This window comes from Eupeodes corollae, chromosome 1 (genome assembly GCF_945859685.1).
Source record: "Eupeodes corollae chromosome 1, idEupCoro1.1, whole genome shotgun sequence".
Lineage (NCBI taxonomy): Eukaryota > Metazoa > Arthropoda > Insecta > Diptera > Syrphidae > Eupeodes > Eupeodes corollae.
In genome coordinates, this window is record NC_079147.1 from 10417442 (window position 1) to 10441935 (window position 24494).

General features: G+C 36.3%; 3 protein-coding genes and 1 long non-coding RNA gene across 4 annotated transcripts; 2 read left to right on the forward strand and 2 right to left on the reverse strand.

The window, feature by feature from the left end:
• Nucleotides 1-3044: 3044 nt before the first annotated feature.
• LOC129942989 (uncharacterized) lies at nt 3045-7957 on the forward strand. Its single transcript, XM_056052181.1, has 3 exons — nt 3045-3359; nt 3422-6990; nt 7771-7957. The coding sequence occupies exons 1-3, from the start codon at nt 3045-3047 to the stop codon at nt 7955-7957; spliced, it is 4071 nt and encodes a 1356-aa protein (XP_055908156.1).
• A 2808-nt stretch (nt 7958-10765) lies between these two features.
• On the reverse strand, nt 10766-15027 carry LOC129942993 (uncharacterized). Its single transcript, XM_056052190.1, has 2 exons — nt 14713-15027; nt 10766-14650 (listed from the first exon to the last, which is right to left on the reverse strand). The coding sequence occupies exons 1-2, from the start codon at nt 15025-15027 to the stop codon at nt 10766-10768; spliced, it is 4200 nt and encodes a 1399-aa protein (XP_055908165.1).
• Nucleotides 15028-16003: 976 nt separating this feature from the next.
• Nucleotides 16004-22150, forward strand: LOC129943006 (putative uncharacterized protein DDB_G0274435). Its single transcript, XM_056052207.1, has 3 exons — nt 16004-16381; nt 16469-16632; nt 22147-22150. Exons 1-3 carry the CDS (start codon nt 16004-16006, stop codon nt 22148-22150), a joined length of 546 nt encoding a protein of 181 aa, XP_055908182.1.
• A 1226-nt stretch (nt 22151-23376) lies between these two features.
• LOC129939116 (uncharacterized) lies at nt 23377-24048 on the reverse strand. The gene is made up of 2 exons (XR_008780510.1): nt 23995-24048; nt 23377-23880 (listed from the first exon to the last, which is right to left on the reverse strand). It is a non-coding gene; the product is annotated as an uncharacterized LOC129939116 (long non-coding RNA).
• Between the last annotated feature and the right edge of the window lie 446 nt (nt 24049-24494).

A 24494-nucleotide genomic window follows, 5' to 3' on the forward strand; every position in this document is an offset into this window, starting at 1 on the left:
AGGATGATTGTCTTCAAAAACTTGTTCAAAGATTTTGGGAAATTGAAAACTATCTAAAACTATCAAGACTTCTAAATTGCTTAAACTTGAGGAGCAAAATTGTGAAAACCATTTCATGAAAACATAGAAGATTTGTTTTGAGTTTTTCCTTTAAAGAGGAACCATTGGCACTAGGAGAATCTTTTGAAATAAACTTCGTGGTTACAGACCAATATGTGGAATTTTTGAAGGATTGTAAAAATCTTGGACATATGTCAGAGAACAACTTTGATAAAGCTAAAAATATAAAATCATTTTCCCCCACCAGCCGATATTTCGAAAATATATCTTCAGATCGAAAATATCAATGAAATCTCTGGAGGGGAGTTCAGATAACATGAACAAAACAAACTTAATACTGTTATTTATGAAACCTCTTCAGCTCGGTATCTGGCCAATCAGTGTCTCAGAAATTTATCAGTGTGACTTACAACTCTCAACTATTCCTGTGTGCGAGTAATTGCAGGGATGGAGCTAATTTGAGAAAGCACTTTTTCATGACAAGAATTACTCTGGGAGAATTTGTCAATTTCTCGCAAGAATAAAACTTTAGGTGGCATAGCAGGAATCAAACCTCTCGTATGACAGTCCAACACACTAACCATCATGCCAAAGGCTCTCTAAGATGTTTAACGAAGATTTTTACAGGGACGATCTAATCAGTGGAGGAAATTCGCCGGAGGACAAAGAAGTTTTAACTCTTTCATATTGCACAGGGTTTGAACTTCGAAAATTGTGGACGAATGAGAAAACACTGTTAGAAGTAGTTCCAAAAATAGAGCAAGAGAAGCCTCTTAAAATAAATTATGCTGATATCATTGAGACTTAAGGTATTTAATGGAATCCATCATCAGACCAATTGCAGTATGTTGTACCGGAATTTAAGCCTAAGCCGAAAGTTACCAAGCGAATCATTATTTCCGAGTTATCTACTTTATTCGTCCCATTAGGTTTAACAAACCCAGTCGTTGTTAAGGGTAAAATGATGTTCCAAAGCCGTTGGGTTCAAAAACACTGATTGGGATGAATTAGTTCAAAATATAAAACATTAACTGAATGGAAAGAATTTCGAAAAGGCTTGGGGGAGATATCTTTTAGGTTTGAAACCAAAAAACGTTGAACTTAATTGATTTTCGGATGCAGCTTTGCGTGCTTATGGCTGTTTTGTCTTTTTACTTGTACATATTTGATTGACGCAGAAGATATTATATCTTGTAACTTGATAACAGCAAGTTCTATTCTGCGAGAAAAAGACAGAGAGAGTTTCTATGAGCAACGCAAAACTAGGATACACATTTTGATATAAGTAGTTCGTCATTGATGACATCCAATTTCACAAAATTAATTTCAACAACGTGGCCGTTATAAATTGTAAAAGTATGAAAGACTATAAACATGACATTTTCTGCAGGCTATTTTGTTATTAAGTCATAGGTTGCTTTCCGTTCGAAATCTCGACAGAAAGTCAGTTAGCTTAACTTCGCGGTTCACGCTGGAAAATATTGACATCTTGTCTTATTGATTTTGAGCAGATTTAATTAGACTACGATTTAAGCATACAAATCATCTTTTCTGACGTGTCACATTTTCATCTCAGAAAATATTTTTTTACATATAATAAACGCGCACGAAAGGGGTTATAAATACCCTTATAAAAGTTTCACAGTGCGATCAATTAGGATAGGTGGCCATGATTAGAAGGAAATGCCGATGCACATTACTTTTGAGCATTGTAATGAATTGGAAATATTGAGCCTAGTAAAGCGTTCCAAATTCTTGTAGTCCGGCTAAAGAAAGCATCCATATTCACTTAATAGTACGTCCGAAGTTCAGGAATATGTGATCACTCCACGACAAGTGATGCACATACCTAACTCTGAAAGCTGCAAGAACTTTCGGTAATAGAGCTTCTTTCAAAAGCTTTTGAAATATCAAGTGCAATAATCTTACTTTCTCCAAAACTATGTTAACAAACAAAATTTGAGGAGCTTTAAGAGGCGAGTAGTTAAAGGGTTTTATTGTGCATATCAACGTTTTGCAAACGGTGGGCGTGACATACCTATTAGCTGGCACCAAATTCAGAAACGCTCTTATCACCCATATTGGCGATTTCAATTGGCTGCCTCCTGAAGATGATCCAACTATCTAAAACGATCCAATATATCATCGAAGTAATCCATGAGAGTAGAAGAAAGGGCGACTGGTGATGGGAATTTCTTGCGGTTAATCGCAGATAAGGAATAATAATATTGAAAAAGAAAACAAGTAAATTGATTGGGGCTCGAACTTGGGATGTGTGGATTGAGAAGCGAGCTCGCAACTCATTGTGCTAATGTGTGGATATAATTTGTAGTGTTTTTAATTGTATATTATTGTAATTTGTAATCTATTTTTGTTTTTTTTTCTTTTTTTTTTTTTGAAAAATAGAAAATAAAAGACAAATGAATTGGTTGGGACTCGAACAGGAGATGTATGGATTGAGAAGCAAGCTCGCAACTCATTGTGCTATTGTGTGGAGATACGTTTTGTGATGTTTTGAATTGTATATTATAGTAATTTGTAATCTATTTTTAGATGTTTAATTGTTGATTTAAAAAAAAAAATAGAAAAATATTGTTTGCTGCGATGACGTTGGTGGCGGGGCCTGGGGTCGGGCTGGGGCTGGGCTGGGGCTGGGCTGGGGCTGGGCTGGAGTGGGGGCTGTGTGTGTGTGTGTGTGTGTGTGTGTAGTTTTGAGGATAATGTCTGGGGCGAGTGTATGGTAGTGAAATGGTACGTTTTTGTGGGCTGAGGTTAGGAGATAATCAAAAATTACCAAGAGGTTTTATTTAAGGATTTGTATTAAATATTTATGTATTATTTTACAATAAAGAAAACCACATTTCAAAGATATGATCAACTAATTTTTAGTGAAAGGGAAGATTACAAGTTAACTGACTGAATATAAATTCCACATTCGTTTTCAATAACTTCAAAAACAAAGTCTTAAAATTAAATAGAAAATAATGAGTTCTCTGGCGTGCAATTTTTTACAAAAAGTGAATGCTCTAGCAAAGGAGAAAAAAATAATTAATATAAAGGATCTGTCACCAGTGCCTCAAAAGATTATTAGGGCATTTAAGTGCAACACAAAGTACGGGCGGAAAGTACTTCTAGAGTTGGAAGATGGAAACGTTTTTTTACCAACGTGCTATGAATCATTGTCAGATGAAGACTTGGAAAAGATGAATAGGTTAATGATAAAAGTAACCAAATCTTCTTCTTACATGCTAGGAATTCGTTTTATTATGAATGATAGCAAAGAAATTGTTGAGGAAAGGGTAAATTTTTTTTTTTTAATGTGGTATTGTAAAATGCTTTAAATTAATATTTTTGTATTTAGCGCTTCAGGATTGTGTCAAGAGAAGTAACAACGGTAAAAAGATTCAATATCAAAGGAAACAAAATTAATTTTAAAATCAAACCGATTCCAATTGATGAAGAACCAACTACATGGGTGAGGGACGCTATCGAGGGGATTGCTGAATTTGTTTTTAAAGAAATTGATGGGGACGACAAAGTTGGGGTTACTTTTAGTGGTGAAGGGTTTTCGCTCGAAAGAGGAAGTGGATGGATAAATTTCAAAAGTGCTTCTGAGTTCCAGACAAAAGATTTCTGGGATATGATACAGAAAATTTTCCAGAGTAATTCGAAAGGATTAAATACAGACACTTTTTCTATGAACGTGACCACAGTAAAAGTTCCAAAAGGAAGAGGGAATCGTCGTGGTAGTAGCTATTACAATAACTTTGATGAAGAATGTGCTAAGCGTAAAGGAATCATTACCATTAAAAATACAGACAATTTATGCCTCCCAAGAGCCTTATTTGTTGCTAAAGCATTTGCAAATAAGACAAGCGACTTTAATAAAATCATAAAAGATAATTTCAAAGTTCAGACAAATGGAGCTTATCAATTGATTAAGGATGCATGTGTTGAAGTTCCAGAAGATGGTTGTGGTATCCCTGAGCTACACCAATTTCAAAATTATTTGATCGATTTTAAAATAACAGTCTTTCAATATGGAACAAAGGGGCGATCGACAGTATTCGAAGGTGTTCCTGCCAACCCTACTACCGGAAAGAGAATTAATTTGATTTTCAATAAAAATCATTTTAATGTAATAACATCTTTGACATCAGCATTTTGTTGTTCTTACTTCTGTGAAGAATGTCTCATTCCGTACCAGACAAAAGGAAGACATAAATGTGTCAAAGCATGCCCTCAGTGCCAAGAAATACCGGATTGTAAACAAGTTCCCAAGGAGACTAAGTGTGAAGATTGCAACCGAAGTTTCCGGGGACAACAATGTTTCGATAACCATAAGGCATCAACCTCCAGTAAGAAAGCATTGTGTGATAAAATTCAGAAATGCTTTAAATGTTTAAAGACAATTGGAGGTAATAGAAAACACACATGTAACGAGTTCTTTTGTGCACGATGTAAAAAATTTGTGCTCCAGGATCATTTTTGTTACATATTACCAGACAAAAGAACTCCAAGAACTGAAAATTGCCTTTATATTTTTTATGATCTGGAAAGTCAGCAAGAGCATCAGGATAGTGCTGAATGCATGGAGGAGGAGGAAGAAGACGGGGTTATAAACAAAATTCACAAACCCAACCTGGCGGTTTTGCAACAGAGATGTAGTTCTTGTATTGAAGTTTTAAAATTACATTTTTGCAATGTCTGTGGTTTTCGACAACATATTCTAAGCAGCAATGTGATTTCCAACTTAATACATTACATAATGAACATGAGACAGAAATTTAAGAATGTCATTGTGATTGCGCACAACGGACAAGCCTATGACCATCAGTTTGTGTTAAATTATTTTTTAACTGAGACGATCTGGAAACCAGAACTGATTATGCGAGGCTCCAAAATAATTTTAATGCAAATAGCAAATATTAAGTTCTTGGATTCTCTGAATTATTTCCCTATGGCCTTATCGAAGCTACCAAAAGCATTTGACCTGGACCCCACATATAAAAAAGGGTACTTCCCCCATTTTTTCAACACACTGGAGAATGAAAATTACGCTGGAAAATTACCTCCTTTAAAATACTATGCTCCTGATGCTATGAAGTCTGAAGAGAGGAAGATTTTTTTGACATGGTACAACGAACACAAAAATGACAATTTTGTTATGAAACAAGAACTAACTGAATATTGTATTAGTGATGTTAAGATTCTGGCTGATACATGTTTAAAATTTCGGAAATTGTTTCTCGCTCAAAGTAATGTAGAGCCATTTTTGGAGGCAACTACAATAGCATCAGCCTGCAGCTTGGTATATCGTCGAAATTTTCTCAAGGAAGATACAATAGGGTTAATCCCACGAAAAGGCTACAGACTCACCGAAAATCAGTCTAAGAAAGCAATTCAGTGGTTAATTTGGGAATCCAAATTAAGGAAAATTAGTTTAAAACATGCTGCTAATGGAAAAGAAGTTAAAATTGCAGGCCTCAAAGTTGACGGATTTTGCGAAGAAACACAGCAAATTTTTGAATTTCATGGTTGTTATTACCATGGGCATCCTGTATGCCTTAAGCATAAACGAGATGACTCTCTATCAGGAGACAAATATGACACTCTTAATCAAAGATATCAAAGAACCATATCAAAAACAGAACATCTTAAATCTTTTGGATATGATGTTGTAGAAATGTGGGGCTGTGATTTTGAAAGGTTACTATCATTCATGGATCATAGTGCTGTTGAATTCCTAGAGAATCATCATCTTTTGACGAGCCTCCCCCTTGATCCTAGAGAAGCTTTCTATGGGGGAAGAACTGGAAACACCGTAAGTTTTTATAAATGTCAAAAAGGGGAAAAGATTAAATATATAGATGTCTGCTCCTTATATCCATGGGTGTGCAAATATGGAAAATTTCCCATTAAACACCCTAAAGTCCATACAGATGTAGATATATGCTCCCGTTTGACATTAAAAAATATTAGTGGCATAATAAAGTGCACAATTTTACCACCTCAAAATTTGTTTCACCCGGTTCTCCCAATCAAACAAAACCATAAACTGATATTTAGTTTGTGTAAAACTTGCAGTGCAATGAAATCTAAAGAAGAATTTTGTTCTCATTCAGATAAGGAAAGATCAATAACCGGTACATGGGTAATAGAAGAAGTTGTAAAAGCCATTGAGAAAGGATACAAGCTTCTTGAAATCATCGAAATATGGGAGTATGAAGTGGTACAGTATAATAAAAATACCCATTCCAAAGGTCTTTTCGATAGAATGATGGACCAGTTTTTAAAAATAAAACAAGAAGCATCAGGATGGCCCACAAACTGTACTACTGAGAATGAGAAAAAAGCATATATATTGGATTTCTTAGAAAAAGAAAATATAAAAATGGATTATGAAGAAATTACAAAGAATGAAGGGAAAAGATCTTTGGCCAAACTTATACTGAATTCATTTTGGGGTAAGTTCGGACAAAGAGAAAACCAAACTAAAACAATAATTGTAAACAATCCGGCTGATCTATATGATATGGTAACGAACCCTTCATTGCTCGTTTGCAATATACTCCCTATCAATGAGAAAAACGTTGTGGTAAACTATCAACATAAAACAGAAACTGCTGAAATGCTAAACACGGTCAATGTTTGTATTGCCGCATATACAACTACACAGGCACGTCTCAAACTCTATGAATATCTAGATAAATTGGGGCAAAGAGTATTGTATTATGATACAGACTCTATCATTTATACTAGTCGCGAAGGAGAATGTGACCCTGAGACAGGGGTTTTAATTGGTGATATGACTGATGAGTTAGAATGCTACGGACCAGGGAGTTATATATCTGAATTCGTGAGCGGGGGACCCAAGAATTATGCGTATAAGGTTTTTAGTACGAATGATAATACCGAACATACTGTTTGGTATTTCTTTGAATCACTCAACATCACAACAAATTAACTTTGATACCATCAAAAAAGCAATCCTGAGTACTGATGAGAAGGATAAAAATATTCAGATTATTTCTAATAACATTCGAAGAACAGCAGTTCACGAGGTCATAACAAAAACTGAAACAAAAACCTACAACCCTAAGTTGGAAAAAAGATTATTTCTCTCCGATTATACCTCTCTTCCATATGGATTTAAAAGGCAAATAAGTCATCCCCCATCGTCATCACTATCGCCAACAAAAACAACAACAACATCAACAACAACAACAATATAACCTAAATAACCTGACTAAAAACTAAAATTATATAAATAAAAACTATAATGATTATTTACTCTTTGTTTTCTTTTGAACTTTAAACCTACATATATATAGATATAGATATATATATGCAAGTATTTACTTATTTTAAGTAAAATGTAGCATGGTTAATGAATTTCCATCAGTTGCTAATTGCAGTTACTTTTAAAATGTTCTGGTGTGAGAAAATTAAACAAGGAGAGAACTATTGCATATGCGAAGCGGCATGGTTGGAGATAAGATTTTCTGACATACTATTTTATTCAGAAATTATAGAACTTTTCATAACACCTGAGCATGGATCAGAGTGTTGCATATTTCGAATAAGATGCGGGGAGGCCATGTCGGCAATTTCAAATTTAAGATTACAATTTCAGCAACTACAACATGTTCGTCTAAGAGTTAGAGGAGGAGTATTAACTATAATTGGAAATATTTTTCCAAATTCAAGTGTAGTTAATCGAAAAGAAAGAGAATATCCTGCTCTTTGTCCCTTTAGTGAAGTTGAAGTTTTCAATACAACAGATAAGTTTATCAAAGAGCGTCATCCATCTCAACAGCATCATTACGACCATAATGTGGGGAAAATACACTTAAAACCTACAATTCCACATAGTCATCAAATGAAATTGTCTTAAATTAATTCATTATCATTATAATCATCATCGTCGTCATAATCATAAATATGAGGGGGAAAGACTGATAAGAGTTTATGAGAAGTAAGAAAAATGGATTGTTGTAAAATTGCAAACTATATAAACTCGCAAATGAAGCTCACTACCATATCAGTTCAAATTTATCTTCTGTCCTGAAAGCGCAACAGCTTGTTCCAGTAAAACCCTAGTGTTAAAATGTTTTCATTTCTATTATTTACTATTTGTACAATAGTACCATCCTTCGTACTTGCTTTACCACTACCACTGGGTATTAACATACAAGATCTCAATACTACAGATAATCTCTCGTTTGCATTGAATCTACCGAACAATGACACTGTAACAATAGGATTATCATTCCAATTGTTATCTTATTCACCTGCAGGAATCTTAAAAAATAACATAGAAGCAGTGAAGCAGAATAATGATTCAAAATCTAATGTGACCATAGAATCAACAACAACAACAATCACTCCTAAAAAAAATGTATTAAAAAGGAACATTGTCACTGTAGAGGAAGCAATTGAAAATTTTAGGCAAGACTTAATAAAAAAGGAAATTGAAATATCCGGAATTATCCAGAGCAAGGATATATTTTACAGACATTTCAAACTAGAATTCGATGATGACCAAGCCCTAACTATCCGATGTTCCTATGACAGTAATTTCAACCTACGCTCTCTTAGCATTAAGTGTTTTGAATATCATCAATATGAGACGGAAAGAGTTTTGAGCAATGGAGAAGTTGAGGTTTTTATGAAAGAAGATATCGAATACAAAAGCGATGTGGAGTATATTGATTTCAAAACCATGAAACAAACTTATAGTATGAATATTGATTAAATATACATAATATAATGTGTAACCCAATGAATTTATATTTTATTATGTTTTTTGGAAAAAATAAAATAAAATTATAAAAAAAAAAAGTTATTTTATTTTTATCGAATCCAATTGAGAGGAATGTATCCAAGAATTGTGTTCAGATGGAAAACCCAACCATTTGACCAATAATTTATCTTTTTTCTGTTGAAGGACTTTCTCAATTAGGTAAGTATCTGGAAACTTTGTTTTCTGCAATTCTTGTTCATAGAATCCGCCTTTGATGGGGTGTCCTTGAAAGTCCTCCAGTAAATATGTCACAGGATTTGTGCGTTGAATTTTTGTTATTTTAAATATTTCGGTTGTCCAATTTGGAGTATATCCCTTATCAAAAACATGTTTATACTTGCTTATTCGGACACGATCTCCAATGATGAATTTAGACGAGGGAAATATTTTGATGCGATTATAGATTGATGATAATAAATATTTTTCATGTTTTGCTGTAACATTAGATGGCTTCATTTTTATTGTGCGATGCGTTGTATTGTTGTAGGTATATATTAATGTTTTTATTATATTTATCCAGCGATATGAACCATTAAAACTAAATTCTTTCCACATCATACTTTTTAGGGTGCGATTAAATCTTTCAATAATTGAAGCCTTAAGAACACTAAATGAAGAGTAGTGTTTTATATGATGCTTTTTCATAAGATTTTGAAATGTTTTATTGTAAAATTCTTTTCCATCATCTGTTTGTAAATTATTTGGTATACGTCCTTTTTCAAGAATATTTTTCATTGCAATAGAAACATCTTGACCAGTTTTATTTTTTATTGGTATAGCCCATGCAAATTTGGAAAATGTATCAATCACTGTTAGAAGGTATCTGAAATTTTCGTTTTCGTCAGAGTAAACACCCATTTCCACCAAATCTGCCTGCCAGAGATCATCAAATCCTTTAATGATGACGCGCCTTCTCTTAAAATTCCTTTGCGCAGATTTATGTATTTCTTCGACAATGTTTCTTTTACTCATTATGAAGTGAAATGAAAGAATATACCGTGTTGTTTTTGTATAAATAGTTTATTTTAAATTTTATTTTAATCTCTTATATAATAACATCAATTTCTTAATTCGAATTATTTTATGTTCCATCATAAAACATGCACAATTGCGAGTTTATATAGTTTGCAATTTTACAACAATCCATTTTTCTTACTTCTCATAAACTCTTATCAGTCTTTCCCCCTCATATTTATGATTATGACGACGATGATGATTATAATGATAATGAATTAATTTAAGACAATTTCATTTGATGACTATGTGGAATTGTAGGTTTTAAGTGTATTTTCCCCACATTATGGTCGTAATGATGCTGTTGAGATGGATGACGCTCTTTGATAAACTTATCTGTTGTATTGAAAACTTCAACTTCACTAAAGGGACAAAGAGCAGGATATTCTCTTTCTTTTCGATTAACTACACTTGAATTTGGAAAAATATTTCCAATTATAGTTAATACTCCTCCTCTAACTCTTAGACGAACATGTTGTAGTTGCTGAAATTGTAATCTTAAATTTGAAATTGCCGACATGGCCTCCCCGCATCTTATTCGAAATATGCAACACTCTGATCCATGCTCAGGTGTTATGAAAAGTTCTATAATTTCTGAATAAAATAGTATGTCAGAAAATCTTATCTCCAACCATGCCGCTTCGCATATGCAATAGTTCTCTCCTTGTTTAATTTTCTCACACCAGAACATTTTAAAAGTAACTGCAATTAGCAACTGATGGAAATTCATTAACCATGCTACATTTTACTTAAAATAAGTAAATACTTGCATATATATATCTATATCTATATATATGTAGGTTTAAAGTTCAAAAGAAAACAAAGAGTAAATAATCATTATAGTTTTTATTTATATAATTTTAGTTTTTAGTCAGGTTATTTAGGTTATATTGTTGTTGTTGTTGATGTTGTTGTTGTTTTTGTTGGCGATAGTGATGACGATGGGGGATGACTTATTTGCCTTTTAAATCCATATGGAAGAGAGGTATAATCGGAGAGAAATAATCTTTTTTCCAACTTAGGGTTGTAGGTTTTTGTTTCAGTTTTTGTTATGACCTCGTGAACTGCTGTTCTTCGAATGTTATTAGAAATAATCTGAATATTTTTATCCTTCTCATCAGTACTCAGGATTGCTTTTTTGATGGTATCAAAGTTAATTTGTTGTGATGTTGAGTGATTCAAAGAAATACCTTTTACTTTACAAACAGTATGTTCGGTATTATCATTCGTACTAAAAACCTTATACGCATAATTCTTGGGTCCCCCGCTCACGAATTCAGATATATAACTCCCTGGTCCGTAGCATTCTAACTCATCAGTCATATCACCAATTAAAACCCCTGTCTCAGGGTCACATTCTCCTTCGCGACTAGTATAAATGATAGAGTCTGTATCATAATACAATACTCTTTGCCCCAATTTATCTAGATATTCATAGAGTTTGAGACGTGCCTGTGTAGTTGTATATGCGGCAATACAAACATTGACCGTGTTTAGCATTTCAGCAGTTTCTGTTTTATGTTGATAGTTTACCACAACGTTTTTCTCATTGATAGGGAGTATATTGCAAACGAGCAATGAAGGGTTCGTTACCATATCATATAGATCAGCCGGATTGTTTACAATTATTGTTTTAGTTTGGTTTTCTCTTTGTCCGAACTTACCCCAAAATGAATTCAGTATAAGTTTGGCCAAAGATCTTTTCCCTTCATTCTTTGTAATTTCTTCATAATCCATTTTTATATTTTCTTTTTCTAAGAAATCCAATATATATGCTTTTTTCTCATTCTCAGTAGTACAGTTTGTGGGCCATCCTGATGCTTCTTGTTTTATTTTTAAAAACTGGTCCATCATTCTATCGAAAAGACCTTTGGAATGGGTATTTTTATTATACTGTACCACTTCATACTCCCATATTTCGATGATTTCAAGAAGCTTGTATCCTTTCTCAATGGCTTTTACAACTTCTTCTATTACCCATGTACCGGTTATTGATCTTTCCTTATCTGAATGAGAACAAAATTCTTCTTTAGATTTCATTGCACTGCAAGTTTTACACAAACTAAATATCAGTTTATGGTTTTGTTTGATTGGGAGAACCGGGTGAAACAAATTTTGAGGTGGTAAAATTGTGCACTTTATTATGCCACTAATATTTTTTAATGTCAAACGGGAGCATATATCTACATCTGTATGGACTTTAGGGTGTTTAATGGGAAATTTTCCATATTTGCACACCCATGGATATAAGGAGCAGACATCTATATATTTAATCTTTTCCCCTTTTTGACATTTATAAAAACTTACGGTGTTTCCAGTTCTTCCCCCATAGAAAGCTTCTCTAGGATCAAGGGGGAGGCTCGTCAAAAGATGATGATTCTCTAGGAATTCAACAGCACTATGATCCATGAATGATAGTAACCTTTCAAAATCACAGCCCCACATTTCTACAACATCATATCCAAAAGATTTAAGATGTTCTGTTTTTGATATGGTTCTTTGATATCTTTGATTAAGAGTGTCATATTTGTCTCCTGATAGAGAGTCATCTCGTTTATGCTTAAGGCATACAGGATGCCCATGGTAATAACAACCATGAAATTCAAAAATTTGCTGTGTTTCTTCGCAAAATCCGTCAACTTTGAGGCCTGCAATTTTAACTTCTTTTCCATTAGCAGCATGTTTTAAACTAATTTTCCTTAATTTGGATTCCCAAATTAACCACTGAATTGCTTTCTTAGACTGATTTTCGGTGAGTCTGTAGCCTTTTCGTGGGATTAACCCTATTGTATCTTCCTTGAGAAAATTTCGACGATATACCAAGCTGCAGGCTGATGCTATTGTAGTTGCCTCCAAAAATGGCTCTACATTACTTTGAGCGAGAAACAATTTCCGAAATTTTAAACATGTATCAGCCAGAATCTTAACATCACTAATACAATATTCAGTTAGTTCTTGTTTCATAACAAAATTGTCATTTTTGTGTTCGTTGTACCATGTCAAAAAAATCTTCCTCTCTTCAGACTTCATAGCATCAGGAGCATAGTATTTTAAAGGAGGTAATTTTCCAGCGTAATTTTCATTCTCCAGTGTGTTGAAAAAATGGGGGAAGTACCCTTTTTTATATGTGGGGTCCAGGTCAAATGCTTTTGGTAGCTTCGATAAGGCCATAGGGAAATAATTCAGAGAATCCAAGAACTTAATATTTGCTATTTGCATTAAAATTATTTTGGAGCCTCGCATAATCAGTTCTGGTTTCCAGATCGTCTCAGTTAAAAAATAATTTAACACAAACTGATGGTCATAGGCTTGTCCGTTGTGCGCAATCACAATGACATTCTTAAATTTCTGTCTCATGTTCATTATGTAATGTATTAAGTTGGAAATCACATTGCTGCTTAGAATATGTTGTCGAAAACCACAGACATTGCAAAAATGTAATTTTAAAACTTCAATACAAGAACTACATCTCTGTTGCAAAACCGCCAGGTTGGGTTTGTGAATTTTGTTTATAACCCCGTCTTCTTCCTCCTCCTCCATGCATTCAGCACTATCCTGATGCTCTTGCTGACTTTCCAGATCATAAAAAATATAAAGGCAATTTTCAGTTCTTGGAGTTCTTTTGTCTGGTAATATGTAACAAAAATGATCCTGGAGCACAAATTTTTTACATCGTGCACAAAAGAACTCGTTACATGTGTGTTTTCTATTACCTCCAATTGTCTTTAAACATTTAAAGCATTTCTGAATTTTATCACACAATGCTTTCTTACTGGAGGTTGATGCCTTATGGTTATCGAAACATTGTTGTCCCCGGAAACTTCGGTTGCAATCTTCACACTTAGTCTCCTTGGGAACTTGTTTACAATCCGGTATTTCTTGGCACTGAGGGCATGCTTTGACACATTTATGTCTTCCTTTTGTCTGGTACGGAATGAGACATTCTTCACAGAAGTAAGAACAACAAAATGCTGATGTCAAAGATGTTATTACATTAAAATGATTTTTATTGAAAATCAAATTAATTCTCTTTCCGGTAGTAGGGTTGGCAGGAACACCTTCGAATACTGTCGATCGCCCCTTTGTTCCATATTGAAAGACTGTTATTTTAAAATCGATCAAATAATTTTGAAATTGGTGTAGCTCAGGGATACCACAACCATCTTCTGGAACTTCAACACATGCATCCTTAATCAATTGATAAGCTCCATTTGTCTGAACTTTGAAATTATCTTTTATGATTTTATTAAAGTCGCTTGTCTTATTTGCAAATGCTTTAGCAACAAATAAGGCTCTTGGGAGGCATAAATTGTCTGTATTTTTAATGGTAATGATTCCTTTACGCTTAGCACATTCTTCATCAAAGTTATTGTAATAGCTACTACCACGACGATTCCCTCTTCCTTTTGGAACTTTTACTGTGGTCACGTTCATAGAAAAAGTGTCTGTATTTAATCCTTTCGAATTACTCTGGAAAATTTTCTGTATCATATCCCAGAAATCTTTTGTCTGGAACTCAGAAGCACTTTTGAAATTTATCCATCCACTTCCTCTTTCGAGCGAAAACCCTTCACCACTAAAAGTAACCCCAACTTTGTCGTCCCCATCAATTTCTTTAAAAACAAATTCAGCAATCCCCTCGATAGCGTCCCTCACCCATGTAGTTGGTTCTTCATCAATTGGAATCGGTTTGATTTTAAAATTAATTTTGTTTCCTTTGATATTGAATCTTTTTACCGTTGTTACTTCTCTTGACACAATCCTGAAGCGCTAAATACAAAAATATTAATTTAAAGCATTTTACAATACCACATTAAAAAAAAAAAATTTACCCTTTCCTCAACAATTTCTTTGCTATCATTCATAATAAAACGAATTCCTAGCATGTAAGAAGAAGATTTGGTTACTTTTATCATTAACCTATTCATCTTTTCCAAGTCTTCATCTGACAATGATTCATAGCACGTTGGTAAAAAAACGTTTCCATCTTCCAACTCTAGAAGTACTTTCCGCCCGTACTTTGTGTTGCACTTAAATGCCCTAATAATCTTTTGAGGCACTGGTGACAGATCCTTTATATTAATTATTTTTTTCTCCTTTGCTAGAGCATTCACTTTTTGTAAAAAATTGCACGCCAGAGAACTCATTATTTTCTATTTAATTTTAAGACTTTGTTTTTGAAGTTATTGAAAACGAATGTGGAATTTATATTCAGTCAGTTAACTTGTAATCTTCCCTTTCACTAAAAATTAGTTGATCATATCTTTGAAATGTGGTTTTCTTTATTGTAAAATAATACATAAATATTTAATACAAATCCTTAAATAAAACCTCTTGGTAATTTTTGATTATCTCCTAACCTCAACCCACAAAAACGTACCATTTCACTACCATACACTCGCCCCAGACATTATCCTCAAAACTACACACACACACACACACACACACACAGCCCCCACTCCAGCCCAGCCCCAGCCCAGCCCCAGCCCGACCCCAGGCCCCGCCACCAACGTCATCGCAGCAAACAATATTTTTCTATTTTTTTTTTTAAATCAACAATTAAACATCTAAAAATAGATTACAAATTACTATAATATACAATTCAAAACATCACAAAACGTATCTCCACACAATAGCACAATGAGTTGCGAGCTTGCTTCAGTCGTTATTTGACCTCCAACGAGAATAGAAGTGTTTCATTTATAGTTATTTTCAAGTTAAATAGTGCAAATAATAGTGTAAGTAAACTTGGCAGTTTGCCACTAACAAAAACAACAAATCGATAGCCTAGTGGAGCTGGCGTCCGAAAACAGCTCCAAGGGTCGTGGGTTCGAATCCCGTGCGGAGTGCACTAAAAATCTGGAAGCTTTTTTTCACAATCGTGAAATCGTAGATTTTATAGATTGGGAAAAAAAGCAAATGGAGAAGGAGAGGAAAGCAGGGGTGTCGAAAGATACCTCTGCCAATTCATCAGGTGATGCCAATGTGGTGCCATCAGCGGTACACAAATTCACCGCAACATCATCAGGCCATCAGTCTGATAGTCAATTTACAACAACAAATGTTAAGAGGAAGCTCAAGCCTAACCTTGTGGAAAGGAACAATGCTGCTAAGCGCGGAGCGATGCGACAAGGCGTGCAGCAAAAAAAACAACAAGAGGTGACGTCACAAAGCGAGTCGTCAGACGGTGACATCGACTACGTCTCCGAAGGTGGAGAGGGGCACTATAGGTCACCTAAAAATAAAAATAAAAATAGGTTCTCAAGCCTAGCGCCGCCAGAGCAGCCTAAAGAAAGGGAGATGGAGGTGACTGAAGCCCCCAACGACAACGAAGCCGATGAAGCGGAGCTGGCACAAGTGCTGCAGGCAAAAAAGCAGCAAATAGATGCCTATGAGGACCAGCTAAAAAAACTGAAGGAAGAAATGGAGCCCCTTCTCAGTGCACTGAAAGCCAAAATAGAAGCGCGCCGACAAAAAGAGGCAGCTGAGAAGGAGGAAAAAGCAACACAACGGCTGCAACAACAACAACAGCAGCAACAGGCGAAACAAAAAAAGCCAGAAACAAAGCAACAAAAACAACAACCACAGCAGCAGCAACAAAAGCCCGCTACCAAAATCACTGGGGCGGAGCAAAAAATGAAGGCTTTACCAGCAGGGACAGGCCCAATGCCTGAGGGCCCATCCACCTCGAGTAAGGCCAAGCAGCAGCAACAACAAGAGCTACAAGCAAGGCAGCAGCAGCAGCAGAAACAGCAACAGAAGCAGCAGCAACAGCAGCAGCAACACCAGAAACAACCACAGGCTGGAAAAGAAAAAATACCACCTATTAGGACCCATAAGGTTGACATACAGGACATTAAACAGGTATGTAAGTCGGCCACTAAGGGCAAATTTTTAATTAAAATTCTTAACGAAAAAGAAAAGAATTATTCGGTCCAGTGCTTCTCACTGGCCGAATACAAGCTAGTGAAAGAATTGTTAAAAGAGGCCACAGCTGAGTTCTTCAGTTACACGCCAAAATGTGAAAAGTTTAAGACGGTCCTTCTGAAGGGCATAAGTTCCTGCACGGAACCGGAGGAGCTCTTAGCTGAGCTCCGCCAAAAAGCCAGTGACGATCTCGATTTTATCGGGGTCAAGCCTTTCACTACGGTGAAGTCAAGACGAGGGGGTTATAGGCTGCCAATGTTCCTCGTAACATTATCGCCCCAAAGCAGTTTGAATAGTGTCGAGAGAATCGTATCTCTCGACAATCAAGCTGTACGCTGGGAGACATTAAAAAGGCACGACGACATTCTACAATGTACGAAGTGCCAGAGGTTTGGCCATGCCAATGCTAACTGCAATATGCAGTTGCGTTGTGTGAGGTGCGGAGAAACCCACAAAGAAGGAGAGTGCAAGCTGGGGAATGAGCGGGTTGAGGATTTGACCCTGCTCAAGTGTGTCCTTTGCGGAAACCAAGGGCACCCGGCTAGTTATAGGGGTTGCCCTAAGGTCCAAGAAATTAAACAAAAACAGGCCAGTCAAAAAGCCGAAAGAAGTCGAACAGTTCGACAGGCTCCAACACAAAAATTCGTGAATCCCAAATTCTCTTACGCCCAAATGGTGTCAGGGAGTGGAAACACGAGACAGGCTCCACCAACGGTTGCCCCAAAGGCCCCTGTGCCTAAGGCACCAGAGGTGCAGCCTGACATTGTAGCCTTGTTGTTGAGCATTCAAGGTCAACTAACAGGACTGCAAAGTCAGATAAAGGAGCAAGGCAAAAGGGTAGATCATCTCTACTCTTTGTTGCCTGGCCTGGCGCAATTTAGATCATAATGGGCGCGCTGCCGGAGACGCGCCTTAAAGTCCTAGCTGTGAATGTAAATTCACTGATTAGGATTGAACGAAGAGCCAATATGTTCCAATTGTTGACAGACTACAGTCCCGATGTGTTTATGGCTAGCGAAACTAAGCTAAACCACAAACACAAATTGACTCATAAAAATTACAATATCGTAAGAAGAGACCGGCCCGACTCCACTCAAGGGGGTGGTGTCGCTCTCTTTATACGAAAAGGCATTAATTATAAAGTCATATACAACAATGAATTGCGAAAGCTCAAGACGCTAGAAGTTTGCGTTGTATGCATCTCTCTCACTCAAGGGAAGCGGATGTATATGATTGCGGCTTATGCGGCTGGAGCTCCGCAGGTTACTTACTTTGCTTCAGAACTCGAGATTCTTTTTAGGGAACTGAAACTGAGCTTGGAAGAAAACTATTTCATCTTGGCCGGTGATTTGAACGCAAAACATGAAGATTGGGGAAATCAACATAGTAATCCCAGAGGTAATCATCTTTTTAATTTGATGAATCTTTACAGCGTTGAATATGGCGTCGACCTGCTGGCTACCGAAAAGCCATCGTATCCAAGAAGCGGCTCCTTTCTGGATCTTTTGCTGTACGACACTAGACTGACAGTAACAGACAAAGTGGGTAATCACCCTCGAAACTGCTTACGGACAGTCGAGTACGACAGTGATCACTGCGGACTGGCTGCTGTAATGCAGATTCCGAACGAACGCGTAGAGTTGGAGGAATACGTTGCAACGCACTCTTACAATTACAGTAAGATGCGTTGGCCTCGTTTCACCAACGCCTTAGCGAGAGAACTTCGTTCGAGTGACATAGCCCCACCAAACAACAGAAACCTGACAAACACAGAGATTGACCAACATTTACAACAGATGGACGAAACAATAAAACGAACGATGGAACGGACAATTCCAAAGTACAGAGAACGGGACCAAATGGACGCTTACAGAAACGCTACAATCGACGCACTGCGAAAGCACAAGAGTGGCTTACTGACAAGACTCAAAAACTTGTACAGACGACTTACAGACCCACACGACTTGGAGGTTAGGACACTGAAGTCGTCAATAAAAAATGTCAATCTGTTGATTAAGGAGAACTACAGGCTATCAATTAACAAGTATTGGGACCGCAAGATCCGGTCAGTTAATTCGAGTGACCCTAGTATGTTCCCCAAAATCAACAAGATATTCAGGAAAAAAAACGATAATGACCTTCCGTGTCTTAAACTCCAAAGAACCGAAGAAAACAGAGACGTACTCATGACAGCGCAAATAGATCCAGAAGAAGCCATCTTTGACGATGACTTTTATATAATTGAAGATCCGAAGGAAAAAGTGGAGGCGGTGGGAGCTGCTTTCCAGCAAGTGTACAAGGTGAATGTTAGCATTCGCCCCAACCACGACCTGGAAAACAGAGCCCTACTTAATCACTTTTACCTTCGAAATGATATGACACAATGGCGATCTGAGAACCGCGGTTTCATGCGGTTCAATGACGATTCCTTGGCAAATGCCATAATCGCCGAGCAAACGGGACCAAGTCCTTTGTTAGTGACGAAGGTTAAGCTTCAGCTCATCTTCAATTCAATAAAAAACAAAAAGTCAGCAGGTGTCGATGGTATATCCAACGTTGTACTAAGACATTTACCGATGGAAGCAATTGACATATACACCACGCTCTTCAATAATGCACTGAATAATGCATATTATCCAGTGCATTGGAAGACTGCTGTGGTTCATCCTCTCCCGAAAAAGGGAAAGGACAACTCCAACCCGTCAAATCTTCGGTCGATAAGTCTTCTTCCGAGCATCAGCAAAGTTTTCGAAAAGATCATTAATAGGGCTCTGACTAAGTGGGCTGCGGACAACAAAATAATTCCGGATAAACAGTTCGGGTTCAAGGCGGGTCATGACACAATTCATGCTGCGTCTAAACTCGTTTCTGATATCCAATGGAATAAATCAAAACAACAATGCACAGGTGCTGTCCTGGTTGATTTGGAAAAGGCCTTTGACACCGTATGGTTAGAGGGTCTTTACCTAAAATTGAGCAGGTTTGGCATTAGCAAGCCATTGTTGTATATACTTTATGATATGCTTAACGGTAGAAAGTTTGTTGTCAAAAGTGGCAATGTAACTTCTACCACAACATTCTCAATTAAAAATGGTCTTCAACAGGGAGCGGTGAATTCGCCGATTCTCTTCAGCATTTACACCAGCGATCTGATAGGTAGTCTTACAAAGGCAATTGCGTACGCCGACGATCTAATTGCGTACAGAACGGCCCGAAAGGTTGAGGTTATTAGAATTCTCTTGCAGCGTGATTTCGACAAGATTCAGCGATATTGCGACGACTGGAAACTGAAAATAAATGTCCAGAAGTCAGAGACAATTCTGTTCCGGACTCCGTTGGCTGGGGCCACGAGGGATACGTGTAAGAATTGGCGCAAGATGGTCATCGTTGATCTTCACGGGCAGCCATTGGCGAGCAAAAGTGTAGTGAAGTACCTCGGTATCTGGTTAGATCAGTATTTATATTTCGACAGACATATAAATGCTGCTCTGGCCAGGGCCAGAGGAGCCTTCGCTCTGACGAAACGACTGTTTTTTAGCAGTCGGCTTGACCCCAGAGTGAAGGTAATTTGCTACATGGCCCTCATACGGCCAATGATCGTTTATGGTTGTCCTGTGTGGTTCAACGTTGCCCCTTCCCAGATGGAGAAGTTTCGGGTGTTCGAGCGGCAGTGTTTACGACGCTGTACCGGCTTATATCGAACAGCCGAATCTTCTTATGTGCATTACTATTCCAACGAGGTCCTATACAACGGGGCTCGAATCAACAGAATTGACAATTTCGTGATAAAACTCGTTCGAGGTCACATTGCAAGAGCTATGTCTTCGACCAACAGTTTAATTTTCGGGGCGTTCTATCCGAACGACGAGTATTTTGAGAGTGCACGCTTGAGCGGCTTCATTCCCCCAGAGGCATTCCTCTTTTTAGATAGATGCGGTCTGATACAGGATAGATTGGCAGTTCCGTTAATCTACCACGTCAGACGAAGAACCGTGGATAGGCGACTCCTGTACAATCGGGACGTCATGGCACAAGGCGGAGCAGAGCTCCTTCGGTTCAGTAGGGCTGTGTCCGAACGGGACCGAACTGATAGGGTGAAGCAGGAGAACCAGTTTTGGTGGCTTCAATCGGCACTTGATAGTGGGTAGTCGGGATGGGGTTTTAAGCCTTGGCCGGCTTACATACTTGTTTTATGTTTAGGGTTTAGTTTTAAGTAGAATAGGCATGGTGGCACGAAAAAAAAAAAAATTAAAAAAAAAAATTAAAAAACAAAAAAAAAAATAAAAAAAAATAAAAAACATTAAAAAACATTAAAAAAAAAAAAATAAATAAAAATAAAAAAAAAAAAAAGACAACGAAATATGAAAAACAAAAATGTTAGATAGTTAGATTTGCTGCTGTGGTTGTTCTAGTTTTAAGTAGTTTATAGGTAGAATAGGTAGTTTAAGTTAGTTTTTAAGTTTTATTTAAGGACCTTATTTTAAGTAGTTTGTAAGTAAAAATAAATAAAAAAGGTTATTGATATTAGTTTTTTTCAAAATTTTCTAATAAAAACAAATAAAATTTAAATTGAAGTAAAATAGATCTTAAGGCCGAAAGGCATTAGTAATTAGTGTTATAGTTTAGCTTAGAGTGTCCGTATGGGACCATTAAGTTAGTTGTAAGTTATGGATAATTTAGGCTAGTTTTATGAATTTTTGTCTAGCTTTAAGATAGATTGAAGATTGAATTAAATAAAAATGAATTTGAAAAAAAAAAAAAAAAAAAAAAGTTGCGAGCTTGCTTCTCAATCCATACATCTCCTGTTCGAGTCCCAACCAATTCATTTGTCTTTTATTTTCTATTTTTCAAAAAAAAAAAAAGAAAAAAAAACAAAAATAGATTACAAATTACAATAATATACAATTAAAAACACTACAAATTATATCCACACATTAGCACAATGAGTTGCGAGCTCGCTTCTCAATCCACACATCCCAAGTTCGAGCCCCAATCAATTTACTTGTTTTCTTTTTCAATATTATTATTCCTTATCTGCGATTAACCGCAAGAAATTCCCATCACCAGTCGCCCTTTCTTCTACTCATGAGCTTCAGCCCCCAAACCATCAACCATATTAGAACTTGAAACTAACTTCGCATCATTTGAAAATTGATAAGGAAGCCAGTTGCTCTCATCATTGCTATTTTTTGTATCCGCGCCTGTGCTAAGCATTTACAGTTGGACCGTTTGTCCGTCTGTCCGTTCGCCGCCATCCGTCGTTGTCTTTTTTGGACGCTGGCTGCTGCTGCCTGAGAAAGGCGTGATGAGAAATTTAATATTACTTTGGATAAATGCAGATAATTCGAACTGGCTCCATATCAGATTTCGTTTCATTAAAGTGAATCACGAAATCAATGAAGAGAAGAGAGCTTTGCTATAGTAGGTCTACCTAAGCTATATAGCGTGGTGGTGGCGTGCATGCATTTACGCCGCCCCTCTTTTTCTTCTCCGCACCGCACCGCACTAAGAATATACTTTATACCTACCGTTCAACCATCATATCGCTATCCCTAAGCAAACCCATTTTTGAAGAGAGTGGATCTGATGGGGAATAAAGCTATACCTACAACATTCAAGAGTCAACATTAAAAAAAAGCAAAACAGGAGATGCCCTGGACAAGATTTCAAATGAAAACGCATTCCGCTTCCTCACTTCCTGCTCCGACAACGGACATCACCACAACCTCAAACTTTAACTACTGCGAGAGCTGCTGGCTGATGATGTTGCTGATGATGAGGTTTATTATATGGATGTAGATATGTAAGTCCGTTTGGCTCTCAAAGTCTTGAAACAAAATATCGAAATGCGGACCCACTAATCTATAATCGCGGTTCTTAATTTACCATAATTCATTCGCTTCTTGAAGTTATAACGAGAAAAACTAAGCAAGCAGCAAGTAAGCAAGTTGAAATGAAATTGAGGCGGCTCAACTCGACTCGACTCAAGTCTGGTTGGCTTTTTGTTGCTGCTGCGGCTGAGGCTACGGCTGCTTCAGCCTCGACTCCAAGCTTTAACTTCGATTCGATTGCTTCTCCTTTCCTGATGCCCTACCTTGGATCTAAATAGTTGTTGCGGTTGTGATATCTCCTCTTCTGCTGCATGATGATGATGCTGTTGCAGTATATTTGCTTGCAGCAGACGAATGATTGGGCATCTAGTGAATTGATGTTTTCTATTTAATTAAATGTTGCGAAATTATTATTATTTTCTTGGATTTTATGTAAAATAAAAAGACTAAAAGAGAACAAAATTGTAATTCGATGTTACGAGTACCTTTATGTACAGATTTTGAAAGAACACAAGAACTAGGATTGGGGAAGAGAAGTTTATAGTGTCATAAAATCAAGTCTGCTGTCCAAAATCAAATCGATTTAAAGGCCTTAGATTGAAATGCTAATCAAAGTCTAAAATCAAGCCTGCTGCCCAATATCAAATCGATTTTAAGGCCTTGTTTGAAAAACGGATCAAAGCCTAAAATCCTGTTTACAAATCTTAAACCATCTTCAGACAAAATAAAATACAAGCCTTATATTTTTTTAAATTTTATATAATAATTTATTTTACGAATTGATATAATTTAGATGTTAATTTTTAAAAAATTGTTGATTTAGTTTAAAAATGTCTCTGCCTTGGGTAAGGATTGAATGGTGGTGTTGTTGGAATTGGAATTCTTCCACCACCGTTGCCTCCTCCAAATCTGCCTCTGTCACGGAAAGCTTCAACCGAACTCATTGATAAGGCAATGAATGCGAAAATCAGCACAATCAATACTTGGAAATTCATTTTGTATTATTTAATTTAATATTATTAATTGTTTAGAAGCTATGATAAGCTGATGAAGTGCTTGCTTACAGATGCGTTTGAGTTGTGATGATTATACAGCTTGAATGATTCTTTTTATAGGTGAGTTATCTTCTTTACTTTTTAATATTTCGGAAGCAGAAACGAGATGATAAGAATTTTTTGTCATTTTTAAACGAAAAGATGCAAAAATTTGTAGAGCACAGTGTTTGGGGATTTTTTATTTTCACTGAAACAATAAACGTAGGTAGTTTGTGTGGGGTTCACAAATTGAACAAAGAGTAAACAAAACATAATTTATATTCGTATGAAATATTATTAATAAATAAGAAATGTATTTCACCTGCTGATAAAAAGCAAATGTAAACAATGTTTTCTATTTTTTATTTCTCTATTTTGGTGTGTGGAAATGAATAATTGATTAAACACTTTTACTTTGCTAAAGTATTTTTTACAGCTTTATCCAGATTTTGACCTGGCTCTAATAGTTGAAAATTTCGAATTCATTAAGAACTAAGATTTCGAAAATAGGTCTTAAAAGGGACTGGGATGCAACCACATCGTCGGTGCCGATTTGCATTGTCTAATACTTTATCTAAATGTTATTAACAATATTTTGTATGAGTTAAATTATTCTGAAATCGTCTTATGTGGTGACTTTAATTGTAGTTTGCTTAACAAGGAAACTTCAAAATCATTTATTGATCAAATGAACAGCCTAAGCTTATATACAAATAATTTTAGCAATCCAACTCATTTTACTAATGATAGTGCAACATTCTTAGACTTATTCTCTACCCATAATATCGAAAACTTCTTAATCTACGACCAGCTTTCCGCATC

Coding starts and splice junctions, on each gene's coding strand:
- LOC129942993 (XM_056052190.1), bottom strand. CDS start 15,027: ATGAGTTCTCTGGCGTGCAATTTTTTACAAAAAGTGAATGCTCTAGCA. Junction 14,651..14,712: donor AAGAAATTGTTGAGGAAAGG/GTAAATTTTTTT, acceptor TTTTGTATTTAG/CGCTTCAGGATTGTGTCAAG.
- LOC129943006 (XM_056052207.1), top strand. CDS start 16,004: ATGCGACAAGGCGTGCAGCAAAAAAAACAACAAGAGGTGACGTCACAA. Junction 16,382..16,468: donor CAGCTGAGAAGGAGGAAAAA/GCAACACAACGG, acceptor CAACAACCACAG/CAGCAGCAACAAAAGCCCGC.
- LOC129942989 (XM_056052181.1), top strand. CDS start 3,045: ATGAGTTCTCTGGCGTGCAATTTTTTACAAAAAGTGAATGCTCTAGCA. Junction 3,360..3,421: donor AAGAAATTGTTGAGGAAAGG/GTAAATTTTTTT, acceptor TTTTGTATTTAG/CGCTTCAGGATTGTGTCAAG. Junction 6,991..7,770: donor AATACCGAACATACTGTTTG/GTATTTCTTTGA, acceptor TCCAAATTCAAG/TGTAGTTAATCGAAAAGAAA.